We start from the raw sequence: 17,074 nt of genomic DNA, 5'->3' as shown, positions 1-17,074 counted from the left end.
TGTTTAGTGAGCTTATTAGAGGATGTTCCCTGAAAGATTGTCAAGGAAGATGTCGGACTTAATTTCTTAATAATTACATACAATTGTGTGTGTGTGTGTGTGTGTGTGTGTGTGTGTGTGTGTGTGTGTGTGTGTTGTGTGTGTGTGTGTGTGTGTGTGTGTGTGTGTGTGTGTGTGTGTGTGTGTGTGTGTGTGTGTGTGTGTGTGTGTGTGTGTGTGTGTGTGTGTGTGTGTGTGTGTGTGTGGTGTGTGTGTGTGTGTGTGTGTGTGTGTTCCAAGTGAATCTGTGGCCCCCTGGTGACCAGTACATACATTATGTGCCCCCCCCACCATCCAAGTTGCCCATCCCTGAGTTGGATAGATGGCAGATGTGAGCTTGTGAAGTAGATAATTAACTAGCTAGCTTGTTGAGAAGAGCTCACAGCGAGTGTCCTGGGCCCTTTCTCATTTCATCAAATCCCCCTCCTCGACTCCTCGACTCCTCTGTCCTCCGGTAGTGACCCGGAAATGAATTTTAGCGCGCCATGTTGAAGGACATCCCATTTCTCTAAATGCACGTCGAGGACCGAGCATCGAGCGTCGAGGAGGCTCTCTGGAGGAGCTCTAACCGAGGATACACTGATGGGTCCTCCATGGTCCTCCACGGCTCCTCCGCGGATGCATTTCCGGGAACAGAGATGTTTCAAAGAGTCGTGACGCACGGCCGGACTTATCTCAGCCAATGACAGCTCTGCATGCATCCCCTGGATATTATTTTAGAAACTGCTTTCATCGCGACGCGATGTTTACAGAGAGAACAGCTGTGAGGTCCCAGAAAGCAGAGCAGTGTGTATAATATATATCACTCAGTAGAACAGGCCTACTCTCTTTATTTGCTTTAGTTTAGTAGATATCTACAAACAAAGAGTCGATATTTTTCTAAAACCATTCAGTGCTTCACAATAAAATACACAACGGCTGTAGCCTGTTTTAGGAGCTGTATGTGCGTGTGTGTGTGTGTGTGTGTATGTGCGTGTGTGTGTGGTACAGTGTGTAGGTGTGTGTGGTACAGTGTGTGCGTAGATGCAGCGGACAGACAGGTCTGTTGGTTTGGTGTCCTCTGCTTACTTTTAATACTTGTAAATACAACTTTTGGCCCGTAATTTATTTTCCTCATTGTAGCGACCAAAGGGGAGAGGGGGGGGGGGATATATCCAGTCTCTGATAGTGTTACGAGTTATGAGAGTGCTCTGTTTGATTCTGAAATTGTATTTATTTATATAAATATATACACATATATATGTGTGTGTGTGTCCGCATCTGTAGCCTGTTATTGTCTCATGACACCGCACTGTGAATGAATCAAAGTAAATATATAAGTCGTCATGAACACATCTGTCCGTCAGACAGAGGCTGCTGTGCCTCCTGTCATCATTAATGGACGTCTCTTTAAAATGACCGCTCAGAGGAGAGGAGTTCTCATTTCTCTAACCGCCTGCTGCTTCCCCTCCTCTCTCCTCGGTTCCCCTCCTCGGCTCCTCCGCTCGCGTCTCCTGTGGGCGGGACTAAGTATCGAGGATAGGAGTCGAGGAGGGGAGTTCGAGAAATGAGAAAGGGCCCTGGATAGCCATTGTTTGCCAGCCGGCTTGTTGGCTAACATAGCTGGGAATGATCCCAACTTAAATTAATTGTTTACAAAACTGTTTGTGCTTAACAGGAAGAACACATTTGAGTGTGAACCGGAAGTGCGAAAAGGGGCGGGGGTACAGAAGGGGAATAAGCAACAAGACAAAAGCTACTCATACAATGACTTCAATAACTAATGTACAAAGATCTTTAACCATGTGTTCCTCTGTCTTATTTAGAAGAAAATGAAGTATTCCTGTACCAAAGATCAGTCTTTCGCTTCTGTCGGCAAACATGGCGTCTTAAGAGAATTCTCCTTCTTTGATAAGGTGAGACTCCACTTTGTTATTCTGGTTTGTTGATCCTCAGTTTCAGTCTTTTAAATAACTCCAATCTGACGGTCCTCTCCATCTTCTCGTCCTTCAGGTCCGCCGCCTGTTTAAAAGCCAGGAAGTCTACGAGAACTTCCTGCGCTGCATCGCCTTGTTCAACCAGGAAGTAGTTTCGGGAGCGGAGCTGCTGCAACTGGTCACGCCTTTCCTGGGGTGAGTGCATGGACAGATGATGGAGCTGGATATCAGTGCTCATCTTGGCATGTTAGTCCTTTTTATCCTTCATAGTTTTAGTCCAGTTTTAGTCGACGACAACTCAAAACGTTTTAGTCCAGTTTTAGTCGACGACAACTCAAAACGTTTTAGTCCAGTTTTAGTCGACGACAACTCAAAACGTTTTAGTCCAGTTTTAGTCGACGACAACTCAAAACGTTTTAGTCTAGTTTTAGTCGACGACAACTCAAAACGTTTTAGTCCAGTTTTAGTCGACGACAACTCAAAACGTTTTAGTCCAGTTTTAGTCGACGACAACTCAAAACGTTTTAGTCCAGTTTTAGTCGGACAAACGTTAGTCGACGACAACTCAAAACGTTTTAGTCCAGTTTTAGTCGACGACAACTCAAAACGTTTTAGTCCAGTTTTAGTCGACGACAACTCAAAACGTTTTAGTCTAGTTTTAGTCGACGACAACTCAAAACGTTTTAGTCTAGTTTTAGTCGACGACAACTCAAAACGTTTTAGTCCAGTTTTAGTCGACGACAACTCAAAACGTTTTAGTCCAGTTTTAGTCGACGACAACTCAAACGTTTTAGTCCAGTTTTAGTCGACGACAACTCAAAACGTTTAGTCCAGTTTTAGTCGACGACAACTCAAAACGTTTTAGTCTAGTTTTAGTCGACGACAACTCAAAACGTTTTAGTCCAGTTTTAGTCGACGACAACTCAAAACGTTTTAGTCCAGTTTTAGTCGACGACAACTCAAAACGTTTTAGTCCAGTTTTAGTCGACGACAACTCAAAACGTTTTAGTCTAGTTTTAGTCGACGACAACTCAAAACGTTTTAGTCCAGTTTTAGTCGACGACAACTCAAAACGTTTTAGTCTAGTTTTAGTCGACGACAACTCAAAACGTTTTAGTCCAGTTTTAGTCGACGACAACTCAACGTTTTAGTCCAGTTTTAGTCGACGACAACTCAAAACGTTTTAGTCCAGTTTTAGTCGACGACAACTCAAAACGTTTTAGTCCAGTTTTAGTCGACGACAACTCAAAACGTTTTAGTCTAGTTTTAGTCGACGACAACTCAAAACGTTTTAGTCCAGTTTTAGTCGACGACAACTCAAAACGTTTTAGTCCAGTTTTAGTCGACGACAACTCAAAACGTTTTAGTCCCGTTTTAGTCGACGACAACTCAAAACGTTTTAGTCTAGTTTTAGTCTAGTTTTAGTCCAGTTTTAGTCTAGTTTTAGTCGACGACAACTCAAAACGTTTTAGTCCAGTTTTAGTCGACGACAACTCAAACCCTTTTAGTCCAGTTTTAGTCGACGACAACTCAAAACGTTTTAGTCCAGTTTTAGTCTAGTTTTAGTCCAGTTTTAGTCTAATTTTAGTCGACGACAACTCAAAACGTTTTAGTCCAGTTTTAGTCTAGTTTTAGTCGACGACAACTCAAAACGTTTTAGTCCAGTTTTAGTCTAGTTTTAGTCGACGACAATTCAAAACGTTTAGTCCAGTTTTAGTCCAGTTTTAGTCCAGTTTTAGTCTAGTTTTAGTCGACGACAACTCAAAACGTTTTAGTCCAGTTTTAGTCGACGACAACTCAAAACGTTTTAGTCCAGTTTTAGTCGACGACAACTCAAAACGTTTTAGTCCAGTTTTAGTCGACGACAACTCAAAACGTTTTAGTCCCGTTTTAGTCGACGACAACTCAAAACGTTTTAGTCTAGTTTTAGTCTAGTTTTAGTCCAGTTTTAGTCTAGTTTTAGTCGACGACAACTCAAAACGTTTTAGTCCAGTTTTAGTCGACGACAACTCAAACCCTTTTAGTCCAGTTTTAGTCGACGACAACTCAAAACGTTTTAGTCCAGTTTTAGTCTAGTTTTAGTCCAGTTTTAGTCTAATTTTAGTCGACGACAACTCAAAACGTTTTAGTCCAGTTTTAGTCTAGTTTTAGTCGACGACAACTCAAAACGTTTTAGTCCAGTTTTAGTCTAGTTTTAGTCGACGACAATTCAAAACGTTTAGTCCAGTTTTAGTCCAGTTTTAGTCCAGTTTTAGTCTAGTTTTAGTCGACGACAACTCAAAACGTTTTAGTCCAGTTTTAGTCGACGACAACTCAAAACGTTTTAGTCCAGTTTTAGTCGACGACAACTCAAAACGTTTTAGTCCAGTTTTAGTCGACGACAACTCCAAACGTTTTTAGTCTAGTTTTAGTCGACGACAACTCAAAACGTTTTAGTCTAGTTTTAGTCGACGACAACTCAAAACGTTTTAGTCCAGTTTTAGTCGACGACAACTCAAAACGTTTTAGTCCAGTTTTAGTCGACGACAACTCAAAACGTTTTAGTCCAGTTTTAGTCGACGACAACTCAAAACGTTTTAGTCCAGTTTTAGTCGACGACAACTCAAAACGTTTTAGTCTAGTTTTAGTCGACGACAACTCAAAACGTTTTAGTCCAGTTTTAGTCGACGACAACTCAAAACGTTTTAGTCCAGTTTTAGTCGACGACAACTCAAAACGTTTTAGTCCAGTTTTAGTCGACGACAACTCAAAACGTTTTAGTCTAGTTTTAGTCGACGACAACTCAAAACGTTTTAGTCCAGTTTTAGTCGACGACAACTCAAAACGTTTTGGTCTAGTTTTAGTCGACGACAACTCAAAACGTTTTAGTCCAGTTTTAGTCGACGACAACTCAAAACGTTTTAGTCCAGTTTTAGTCGACGACAACTCAAAACGTTTTAGTCCAGTTTTAGTCGACGACAACTCAAAACGTTTTAGTCCAGTTTTAGTCGACGACAACTCAAAACGTTTTAGTCCAGTTTTAGTCGACGACAACTCAAAACGTTTTAGTCTAGTTTTAGTCGACGACAACTCAAAACGTTTTAGTCCAGTTTTAGTCGACGACAACTCAAAACGTTTTAGTCCAGTTTTAGTCGACGACAACTCAAAACGTTTTAGTCCAGTTTTAGTCGACGACAACTCAAAACGTTTTAGTCTAGTTTTAGTCTAGTTTTAGTCCAGTTTTAGTCTAGTTTTAGTCGACGACAACTCAAAACGTTTTAGTCCAGTTTTAGTCGACGACAACTCAAACCGTTTTAGTCCAGTTTTAGTCGACGACAACTCAAAACGTTTTAGTCTAGTTTTAGTCCAGTTTTAGTCCAGTTTTAGTCTAATTTTAGTCGACGACAACTCAAAACGTTTTAGTCCAGTTTTAGTCTAGTTTTAGTCGACGACAACTCAAAACGTTTTAGTCCAGTTTTAGTCTAGTTTTAGTCGACGACAATTCAAAACGTTTAGTCCAGTTTTAGTCCAGTTTTAGTCCAGTTTTAGTCTAGTTTTAGTCGACGACAACTCAAAACGTTTTAGTCCAGTTTTAGTCGACGAACTCAAAACGTTTTAGTCCAGTTTTAGTCTAGTTTTAGTCGACGACAACTCAAAACGTTTTAGTCCAGTTTTAGTCGACGAACTCAAAACGTTTAGTCCAGTTTTAGTCTAGTTTTAGTCGACGAACTCAAAACGTTTTAGTCCAGTTTTAGTCGACGACAACTCAAAACGTTTTAGTCCAGTTTTAGTCGACAAACTCAAAACGTTTTAGTCCAGTTTTAGTCTAGTTTTAGTCGACGACAACTCAAAACGTTTTAGTCCAGTTTTAGTCGACGACAACTCAAAACGTTTTAGTCCAGTTTTAGTCTAGTTTTAGTCGACGACAACTCAAAACGTTTTAGTCCAGTTTTAGTCGACGAACTCAAAACGTTTTAGTCCAGTTTTAGTCTAGTTTTAGTCGACGACAACTCAAAACGTTTTAGTCCAGTTTTAGTCGACGAACTCAAAACGTTTAGTCCAGTTTTAGTCTAGTTTTAGTCGACGACAACTCAAAACGTTTTAGTCCAGTTTTAGTCGACGACAACTCAAAACGTTTTAGTCTAATTTTAGTCGACGACAACTCAAAACGTTTTAGTCCAGTTTTAGTCGACGACAACTCAAAACGTTTTAGTCTAGTTTTAGTCGACGACAACTCAAAACGTTTTAGTCCAGTTTTAGTCCAGTTTTAGTCTAGTTTTAGTCGACGACAACTCAAAACGTTTTAGTCTAGTTTTAGTCGACGACAACTCAAAACGTTTTAGTCCAGTTTTAGTCCAGTTTTAGTCTAGTTTTAGTCGACGACAACTCAAAACGTTTTAGTCCAGTTTTAGTCGACGACAACTCAAAACGTTTTAATCCAGGTTTAATCCAGTTTTAGTCTAGTTTTAGTCGACGACAACTCAAAACGTTTTAGTCCAGTTTTAGTCTAGTTTTAGTCGACGACAACTCAAAACGTTTTAGTCCAGTTTTAGTCTAGTTTTAGTCGACGACAACTCAAAACGTTTTAGTCTAGTTTTAGTCGACGACAACTCAAAACGTTTTAGTCTAGTTTTAGTCGACGACAACTCAAAACGTTTTAGTCTAGTTTTAGTCGACGACAACTCAAAACGTTTTAGTCTAGTTTTAGTCCAGTTTTAGTCGACGACAACTCAAAACGCTTTAGTCTAGTTTTAGTCCAGTTTTAGTCGACGACAACTCAAAACGTTTTAGTCTAGTTTTAGTCTAGTTTTAGTCGACGACAACTCAAAACGTTTTAGTCTAGTTTTAGTCGACGACAACTCAAAACGCTTTAGTCTAGTTTTAGTCGACGACAACTCAAAACGTTTTAGTCTAGTTTTAGTCGACGACAACTCAAAACGTTTTAGTCTAGTTTTAGTCGACGACAACTCAAAATGTTTTAGTCCAGTTTTAGTCAAAATGTTTTCTCTCTTTAAACCAGTTCAGTTCACACAGGTATCTGAAATTGGAACCAAGGTGACAGTATCAAGTGTTGAAATTCACAAAGCAACATTTCACTCTCGTAAAGGTGGGGTAGGTAATTCCCTTCAGAAACACTTGTTATATTCCATGGAATGCTCTTCACATCCCGATAGCAATGAATACATTAAATGCTTTGACAATAAATCCATAAAACATGTCATCTGTGGAAGCCGTGGTGCTGTAAAAAGCACGACCAATCATCTGAGCCGGCTAAAGTAACTGGATGGCCTACCTGCCTGTCAGCCTTCCATCTGGGCACACACTGATCTCGTGCCCTCATTGGTCATGTGCGCGTTCCTGTGTGTTGGAGGAGGGGCTCTGTGAGGAAGTCTGAAGGAAGGGGTAGATTTTTCCCGGCTGCGTATTTTCAAATTCTAGCGCACTCGAGCTGGTTTCTCCAAAATGACCTACCCCACCTTTAACACTTTACTTGTGTAATATTAGTGATGTGTGCAGATTCCCAGAATCCCAACTAATTCAAACAATGACAGGGATGCATTTTGACAGACAAGACGGACAATTGGGTGAAAATATCCTACATTTTGAATGTCCGATAGTCCAGCATTAACACCTTAGTCCCGCCTCGTCAACGAAAACAATATATATATTTCGTCATAGTTTTTATTATAAAAAAATCTATTTTTAGCTAGTCATCGTTTCGTCTTAGTCGTGTAAAAAAAAATGTTCGTCATAGTTTTCGTTGACGAATTTAACACTGCTGAATATATGGTGGATGCAGTAGCTGCAGGGAGCTGACATAAAGTTGTAGAAGAGACATTATAGTATTACTGCCGGATACCACTTGTAATAATGTTTTGACCATTTATATCAGGGGCGTCAAACTCAAATACACAGTGGGCCAAAATAAAAAAATTCGTACTTGTGGAGGGCCGGACTGGTTCAATGTTTAATGCAGAACGTATTGAAATGAACTTGTTGCACATATTAAACCTGGAACTAACAAAGCTTAATTTATTGCCTATAAAAACAACATTAAATAATCAGCTGCATTCATTTCTCATGGCTCTATCTGCAGCTTTTCCAGAGTCACTTCTTATGAGTACATTTCCCCACAGGCCAACAACAGCTTCAACAAAACTATTCCCCTCAGAGAGAAACCAAACATGCCCTGTTGTCGTGAGAGAAAGTGCAGAAGGAAGCATCCATTGAGCTCAGTGTGCTGCTCTGGGATGCTAGCTCAGACACTTGGCGTCTCATCTCGGGTGCAAGGTCATCAATGTTTGGGCTCTGAGCGGAGGAGACCCTCAGGATGGAGGGAAGGTGCAATATACCGGCGGGCCAGATCTAATAGGAATTAGAAATGATCCTGCGGGCCGAAATTAAATCCACCACGGCCCTGATTTGGCCCCCGAGCCTTGAGTTTGACACATGTGACTTAAATAGTTGTTTTAAGATACATGAACAACACTTTTAAAATAAAATCATCAATATTGTCAGACCGGAGTAGGTGTAGTCTGAAGCCTGAGCTTATTGTTGGCTTATTACTCAACAATCATCCAAAACAGCAGAATATAGATTTAAATTAAGAACCACAACATCATAAATAGGAGGTTGATAAAGAAAACAGACAATAATTATCAGTCTTTTCTCAGCGTTGGTCAAAGTCTTTGTATCTTTAAACTACTGTACACTTTCACACACCCCTTTAAAGAGAGTGATGTATGAGGCTGTTGGTTATGGACCTCTGCTAAAATAAACTAAACATACCATGGTTGAGCTCTTTGTGAGGATTCTTCCCTCTCGCTTTCTGATCAGCTGTTCTTCTCCTGATTTATCTGCCATTCTTGATTTATATGTCCTCCTTCTCCTTGCAGGAAGTTTCCCGAGCTGTACACACAGTTCAAGTCGTTTCTGGGGGACAAAGAGCTCTCTCATGCGGTGTCCGGGCTGTCGGATCGCTACATGGAGGGGGGGGGGGGGCCGCGAGGTGGATTACGCCTCCTGTAAGCGCCTGGGCTCCAGCTACCGAGCGCTGCCCAAGACCTACCAGCAGCCCAAATGCAGCGGACGCACCGCCCTCTGCAAGGAGGTACAACTGCTGCGCTTTACTTTGTCTGTCAGTATGGCAGCACCTCCTCCAAAGTGCAGAAGTTTGAAAAAAGGAGGAGCCATTCGGAGAAAACCTAATTATTTATTTTTATTTAGTCCATAAGGGAGGCGAGTCCCCACACGTGACTATGTAAACAGATTTAGGTCCCCACAAGTATAGTAATGCTAGACCACACACACACACACACACACACACACACACACACACACACACACACACACACACACACACACACACACACACACACACACACACACACACACACTTTGTATTTTATTATTGTATTGTATGAGGTTCCAGGTTGAATTGAGGCGGATATTTGTAATGTTCAGAGGTTAACTTTAATATTCAGGAGACTATTTGTTATTGTTCAAATGATAGTAAATAAACATTAGCATAAAGCATATTTGTCCACTCATATGTTGATAAGAGTATTAAAAACTTCCTCTAAGGAACATTTAGAACAGATACAAAAAAAATTCGATTAATTTGTGATTAATCGCGATTAACTATTTTAATCGACTGAGGGCCCTAAAAAATATACATGGAGACAAAAAAGACAAAAAAAACTGTGTGTGAGGGATTAGACAAAAAGAGAGGAATAAATGACAAAAGTATAATTAAATGATATGAGTAACAATATCATGTATCCTGGGGGGGGCGTGTATAGTAGCTGCACCTTATTGACCTTAAAGGAGTAGAAGGGGTTTCACTTTGACTCTTTACTCAACAGTTCGGATCGGGGGAGCTTTCTCCTTCAATATGTTTTATTCTCAGCATCGACTCGACTACGATACGAGAGTCCTAGTCAAATAAACAAGTTTTCTCTCCAGCATGAGTCCTAAAACATTTGCAGATTTTTGTTTGAGCTTTGATTTAAATATTTACACAAGGAGTTTTCTGATAATTAATCATCAGTAATGTGGATTTAATGACTTATTAGGTGAGGACAAAAAATACGAATGCCAGAATCACACCACTTTACTTTTACAAGCGTCTTGTTTTGGTGTCGAATGTTTTTTTAAATTGTGCCTCTTGCCGTAGCTGTGATTTTGATTCAATTATGATTAATTGGGCAACTTCTAAAACCAGAACAACTAACTTTTGCTGTATTTTAATATCTCAAATCTAACAACTCGTCTCATATCGATATCATATTAATTTATTTAGCAGCTATAGCTCGTCGTCTTCTTACCTGCCTCTTCTGGCCTCATCAGATCGGATCTACTTTTTGTTCCTAATTAGGGTAATTATTTAATCACGGCAACATGTCAACAAGGCATTTCACGTTTAAATAAACAAACACAATTTAAACAGTCAGTATAAACATATCCACATTAGAATAAGAAATACATATTGACAGTAAAATCTATTGAATATTTAATATACATTTACATCACCGTGATATTTCTAGGCATGTCATTGTGAAATATTTTACTGTAAAAGGTACGTTTTCCCATTGATGATTTTACGTTTCTGTGTGTGTGTGTGTGTGTGTGAAGGTGTTGAACGACACCTGGGTGTCATTCCCCTCTTGGTCGGAGGACTCCACCTTCGTCAGCTCGAAGAAGACTCCCTACGAGGAGCAGCTGCACCGCTGCGAGGACGAGAGATTCGAGGTAAGATTTCATTTACGCTTCTCTCAGCGGAGAGAGCTTTGTGTAAACATCAAAACTCACCCGGTGTGTGTTTTCATCTTGATCGAGGAGACGATAGGCTTTTACGCAAAGCAAGGGTTTTCCTCGCACCCTGGAGAAACAGGAAAACATTGAAAACACTTCGAAAAAAAGAAGACACTCACATTCTCTTATTTTCTCTTAGCTGATAATGAGCTATCCAAACCCCCCCCAAAAGTTAAGTTAAGTCCAGGGTCATATTAGCGTTCAATTGGTGGAAAGTATCTTGAATATAAATGCAGTGAACACAGAACACCCCCCCAGTCATGTCACATGGCAGCACATGCAGTTTGGATAACATCACATACATTGGCTTTCTTTCAGTTTTTTAAACGGTTAAATGTTTTGCGTTTCTGATGCAGCTCTGGTTGGGAGCAGTTCAATCAGGAGAGACGGTTTTGATAAGAATACATATAGTCTAGTGCAGGGGTGTCAAACCCAAGGCCCGGGGGCCAAATCAGGACCGCAACTTCATTTTATGTGGCCCCGCAAGAGCTTGCAAAGATTATAATACGTTTATTATACGGTTACATGATTTACAGAAGCACGTTGCCTATAAACTACATGTCCCACAATGCATCTCATTTTGTGACATGCGCACTGAAGAGACTTGTAATTATTTGCCCTAGACTTCTGCTTTCATAAGTAGTTAATTACGAAGTTATTACCCTATCCAATAATAATCCAATTCTGAGACAATAATGTAATATAATACATTATTTTATGTATATTATATATTTATAAAGTTACAACCGGCCCTTTGAGTGCAACCATAATGCTAATGTGGCCCGTGATGAATTTGAGTTTGACACCCCTGGTCTAGTGGGTAGAAGGGGGTATCATGCACCACCCCGAAATATACTTTTAATCAGCTTTTCTAGATAGTGTGTAGAAAACGATTAGCTATGTTAAAAAGTTGAAAAATTGTCTCATGTATATTTTTTTCCCAAATTAGTGTTTATTTACCCTAAAAATCGAGTTTCACTCTTTTTACACCTTTCACTATATCTCAGATAACTGAACAAATAAGGAAACCAGATCCATGTTTTGAGGGTCAAGGGACACAATAAAACTATTCTTAAAGTGATCACATGCTAATTAGTGCCGCCATTACAAGAAAATAGCATTTTAGTCTTGTACCAAGAACGATGTATTTTGCACCGACACAGAAATATTCTTATAATCAGTGTTTCCTCAGTGGAAAAGGTATGTAGGAAATGATGAGCTGTGTTAAAATGTTGTCTGGATGTCCCACATGTATTTTTTATGCAAATTAGTGTCACCATTACCAAAAACTGAATTTTCACACTTTCCACTCTATCTCTATGAACAAATAATGTGTCTCGACCAGGGGTGTCGGACTCAATTTCATCGCGGGCCACATCAGCATTATGGCTGCACTCAAAGGGCCAGTTGTAACTTTAAGACTATATAAAAAATACATATCATATATACATAACATAATGTATTATATTACATTATTGCCTCTGCATTATCGGATAGATTAATAACGTCTGAAAGCAGAAGTCTATGGCAAATAATTGCAATTATCTTCAGTGAGAATGTCACAAAATGATTTAAAAAGAAAGCCAAATTCTGGAAAAAAGTCAAAATCCCCCCAAAAAAGTGAAATGTTGAAAAAAGAAGTGAAATTTGAACAAATAAAGTCACATTTACAAAAACAATTCTAAGAAAAAAGGCATGTTTAGAAGAAAAAAAGGCAAATTCTGAGAAAAAAAGGCAAATTTGAGATGCATTGTGGGACATGTAGTTTATAGGCAACGTGCTTCTGTAAATCTGCATGTAACCATATAATATTCTTTGCAAGCTCTTGTGGGGCCACATAAAATTAAGTCACGGGCCGGATTTGGCCCCCGGGCCTTGAGTTTGACACCCCTGGTCTAGACCCATGTTGTGATGGTCAACGATCACAATAATACTATTCCCACAGTGATCACATGTATCTGTGGCATACAGCTCTGGCAGTAGTGAACATTTTTTCCCGCCAAAAACAAACAGATGGCTAACTTGGCTACACACACACACACATTCAACCTTCAAACAGACAAGGTAATTAGCTAACTCAACTAGACTCATGTCGAGTTGCATGTGTGGGCTGTCTTTCATTTTGACACACAGAACAATGGGGGCTATCCACCCTTATCCACCATGTAAAGTAATTCACAGCCGCTTCCCTCTTCTGTGAGGAGCAGCAGGTTCAGCTTTCAGAACAAAGTAACAAAAAATTAAAATGACATTCATTTGTTTAAATATGTCGTGTAGTGATAGATTTATTTATTGTATCATTGCTTTGATAAAAAATATTATTCATCTAGCCCTTTTAGTTGTGAAGATATAATTCTGGGCATGTCATTTTCGAGCCTGAGGCCTGAAAAATAGGCTTAACAGGTTAAACTGTGGAACATGATGGCTGCTCTCAGAACATCTGTTATAATTTTCAAAAGTTCTGATTGTATAACAGGGTGTCTTTAGGCACGTTCACACCGGAGTACTTTTCCCACAATAATTCCGATATAGTTCCGAAAAGTTGCGTTCACACCAAAAAAAAAACGAACTAAAATTAGTTAGTTGCGACAAAGTATAGATCAAAGATGGTCATCGTAAAACTGAGAGACCTGAATACTTCCCATCTTATAAGAACAAAGAAAATGCATGGGAGCAAATAGAATCACGGGCTGAGAATATGGGTCTAGTTCAGTGCTTCTCAAAGTGTGGTCCGTGAGCGCCCCCTAGTGGTCCGTGAGTATATTGGTAACATTTCACATTTTAAATAAATAAATGTAAGCTATCCGCACTCTCGCGGGAATATCTCCGCAATGGAGCGATCTTAACTTTCACTTTCGATTGCATGATATAGCCCAGCGCCACACCTTCATCACACATGTTGCCACTTGTTTGTACCATTTTCAGGCGATTTGTAATCTGTTCTAAAAAAACGATGTGATTTTGGATATTTGTGGAGTTAGGTGGTCCGCGAGTGTTTTTTTATTGGTTAAGTCGTCCTTGGTATGAAAAAGTTTGAGAAACACTGGTCTAGTTTGACTTCAAAGACAAGTGAAGGGCAAAGACCTCTTTGCTTGTGAGGCTAAACACCATCAGTCGTGCTTTAAATATTTCCGCACAGCATTAGCCAACTACGAGCGCAGCAGTATTCTTAAAGCAGGAGCTGAGGATACCAACCAAGCTTTCATGTCAGCCTCCCATGAAAAGGCCTTTGTTTCAGTACTGGAACACATTGGAACCCATGGAGTCCAGCAAATTGAGGTCCTACAGCTATCTTCCTTGCGCTCGCTGTATGTGGAAGAGCTGAAATTGAATGGGTACGAGAACACAAATGATCGCTCTGAGAAACTCCTGAAACGGCTACAGAAAGATCCAATCTAGGAGCATATCCAGTTTACGAGAGTTGACCACGACAACGCTGATGCCATTTCTTTCTGGCTGGTGTACAGCTTGAAAATCACGGTATCGAATGCCGTTGCACGAGCTTACACTCTCGGAACCACAGACAAGTACAACAACGTTGCTCTCCTACTCCGCCAGAATATTCTGCAGGCTTTCAGAGAGTCCAAAGACCTACAGTGGCCGCCAACAGCTGACGACATGGAGCTCCCTCCTGAAAACCTCCTACCCACAGACCTCGTCCGGTTTCTCAGCGTGGTTATGGCTGGCAAGGAAGACATGGAGACGAATGAAAAGATGAAGCGCCTGGTATTCTCCATTGGGCAAGACCTGTGCCGTGCAGTGTCAGAGGGAGAATGGAAGTTACCAAAACAGAACTTGTTCAGAATATTACACAGGCTTGGCCACTCTGAGAGCTACGGATTTGGTTTGGAGTTGGAAACTGCCCTGGCAAAGGTCCTGGACAAAGTCTCATCCTATCGGACACCCGCAATTGTGATAGGAGAGGGAAACATGGTATTCCACTGTGAGTGGGACCATTTGAATAAAACCACGCCCAGTGTGCACGGCAGCAACATTGTCACCAGTGCTGGGGGAATCATGGTCCAGGTGGTCAAGCCTGGGTTTGAGAGCAACAAGGTCCGAATGCTACCCGTCATCGACAAGTCGCAACAGCGTAGCCTGAAAGTCAACACACCAGAAACACTCGCGCCCTTACACTTCTCTCGCGCCGATATCAGGTACATCGGAAGCAATGGACAGCTGCCTGTGCCTGGACTCGGGGGCTTCACCTCTGCAACTGGTACTCCTCCACTCAGAAAATCAACAGTGGACTACTTCACGCCCATCCATCAACCAATCACTGACGATACAGTTGTTCGTGAGCTACTGAAGCGTTCTGAGCTAGCCACTGATCAGGTGGGTCAGAGGTGGGTCCTGAATGAAAGCCCTACCCATCATCTGGTGTTGGCCAGATACATTTGTCCGTCATGTGGTTATGATTGGACCCTTTCTTTACATTCTGGCGGACACCACCCCAAAGGATCTGCCATACCCTAAGGATGCCCTGTTCATCCAGGATGGCTCTGCTCCGTGTCCTCACCCACCTTCCTCCAACCTGTGGGGAGATATGCCTACAAGTGCTCGATCAGATGGTGGCCAAAAAGCACTTTTTGTTCTCGACCGACCGTTACCATCCAGGATCTATCCAAGCACAGGAGAGCTTGAGACGTGGCAGTTCAGAGAAGATCCTTTTGGCCGGACCAGCAACCAGGAAGCCATATGACTTCAAGATGTTTCTCACAAATGATGACAACGAAAAGCAACTCTGCTGCGCGTACGGAGTGATCAACAGGCAGCTTCAGGGCTGGAGAGAACAGAAAGGGCAGGGCTGGTCGTGGAAGGGAGAGCCCGTCAACTTCTCTCCTCAAATGGCAAGGTAAATTGAAAGCCCATATTAAAAGTGATTGATGGTTTAATTATACTCTAAGTAGGGATGTCCCGATCACCTTTTTTTGCTCCCGATCCGATTCCGATCATTTGATTTTGACAATCTGCCGATACCGATTTTTCCCGATCCGATCTTTATGCAATGCATTAAGAGAAAACAAAGGTAACAGATAACGGCTGGTCATCCAACACGATGAGTTCAGCTATCTTGGCTGTTATTGTGTTGGCCTTTTCTCTGTTCTGGGGCAGTTTCTCTTTCCTTTTGAAAGCCTCTGAAAGTGTCGGTTGTTTCAGTGCCGTTCCCTGAGTGGCCGCTGTGTACTCGTCCTGTTGTTGTTGCCTCTCGTTAGCTTACTGCTACTATAGACACTGCGCCCACTCTGTTGCCAGCTTTGAGAGGAATAAGCAACCAGGTCTATGAAAACAAGCCCAAAGAAGCAACACATACATGATGTTGTGTAATTTTAAACCAAAACTAAGTCCTCAGGATGACTTTAAGACGTGAACATGGTCATTTTTGTTTTCTAACATTAAATTAAAAAAAAACATTTTATAAAAAAGAAATCCCGATCCCCGATTTTTTGAAAATCACGTGATCGGCTCCGATCCCCGATCACGTGATCGGATCGGGACATCTCTAACTCCAAGTGATTATCTTTGATTTGTGTCTAGTCTCTGTCATTGTTGATCAAAGTCCCATTGTGTATCAGGTTGAGGTACGTGAGCTCCCCACGATCTACAGCAACCAGGAAGAGACTGATACAAGGGTGGTACTCTACCGTCATCACGCTGCTGCCCTGGGGTACAAGAATGCTGTAGTCTGAACACCTGACACGGATATCTTTGTGATTCTTCTTTACCACGCTCACGCCATCAGGCAGACTATATACCTGGATACGGGGTCAGGGAAACATGGACAACTTCTCAACCCCTCTGAGCTCGCAGAATCCCTGGGAGAAGACTACTGTGCCACACTTCTTGGATTCTTTGTGTTCAGCGGAGAAGACTGCACCAGTGCCTTCAAAGGGAAGGGGAAGGTGGGGCCCTTGAAAAAGCAGGAGAAGAACCCGAAGTTTCACAGGGCGTTCAGTCAACTCGGTGACAACTGGAATGTCAAGCCTGAGGTGCTGAAGCAGTAGGGCTGCAACAAACGACTAATTTGATAGTCGATTATTCTATCGATTAATGAAACGATTAATCGACTATTCGGACTATTACGCCTTGCACAATTTCTCAAGCGCTCTTATTTAGCCATCAACTGTTAGATTTAGCTTGAGGTTGTTTTAGGCATGTGGAAACTAACAATAAAGACAATAAAGATGAATACTTGATTAAAAAATACATATTATTAAATTAACTAAACAAATTGTTTAAAAAATGAACATGGCTTTTCATTTAAATTAAATAAATAATATTTCACATCAAAAGAAACAACAGTGTTTTAGCAAATAATAAATAGT

The 17,074-nt window shown here is 41.0% G+C and overlaps 1 protein-coding gene across 1 annotated transcript in view; it reads left to right on the top strand.

The window, feature by feature from the left end:
- Window positions 1-16,753, top strand: part of LOC117444684 (uncharacterized) — a 36,322-nt gene extending 19,569 nt beyond the window's left edge. The window contains 9 exon segments of the mRNA XM_034080111.1: window positions 1,845-1,934; window positions 2,032-2,150; window positions 8,831-8,924; window positions 8,926-9,045; window positions 10,569-10,685; window positions 14,307-15,094; window positions 15,244-15,603; window positions 16,309-16,416; window positions 16,492-16,753. Of these exon segments, the coding sequence (XP_033936002.1) occupies window positions 1,845-1,934; window positions 2,032-2,150; window positions 8,831-8,924; window positions 8,926-9,045; window positions 10,569-10,685; window positions 14,307-15,094; window positions 15,244-15,603; window positions 16,309-16,416; window positions 16,492-16,753 (2,058 nt within the window).
- The last annotated feature ends 321 nt before the right edge of the window (window positions 16,754-17,074 follow it).

This window comes from Pseudochaenichthys georgianus, unplaced genomic scaffold, assembly GCF_902827115.2.
Source record: "Pseudochaenichthys georgianus unplaced genomic scaffold, fPseGeo1.2 scaffold_891_arrow_ctg1, whole genome shotgun sequence".
NCBI classification, from domain to species: Eukaryota; Metazoa; Chordata; class Actinopteri; order Perciformes; family Channichthyidae; genus Pseudochaenichthys; species Pseudochaenichthys georgianus.
Note: the sequence above shows the minus strand (reverse complement) of the source record. Positions and strands in the feature narration are given on the sequence as shown.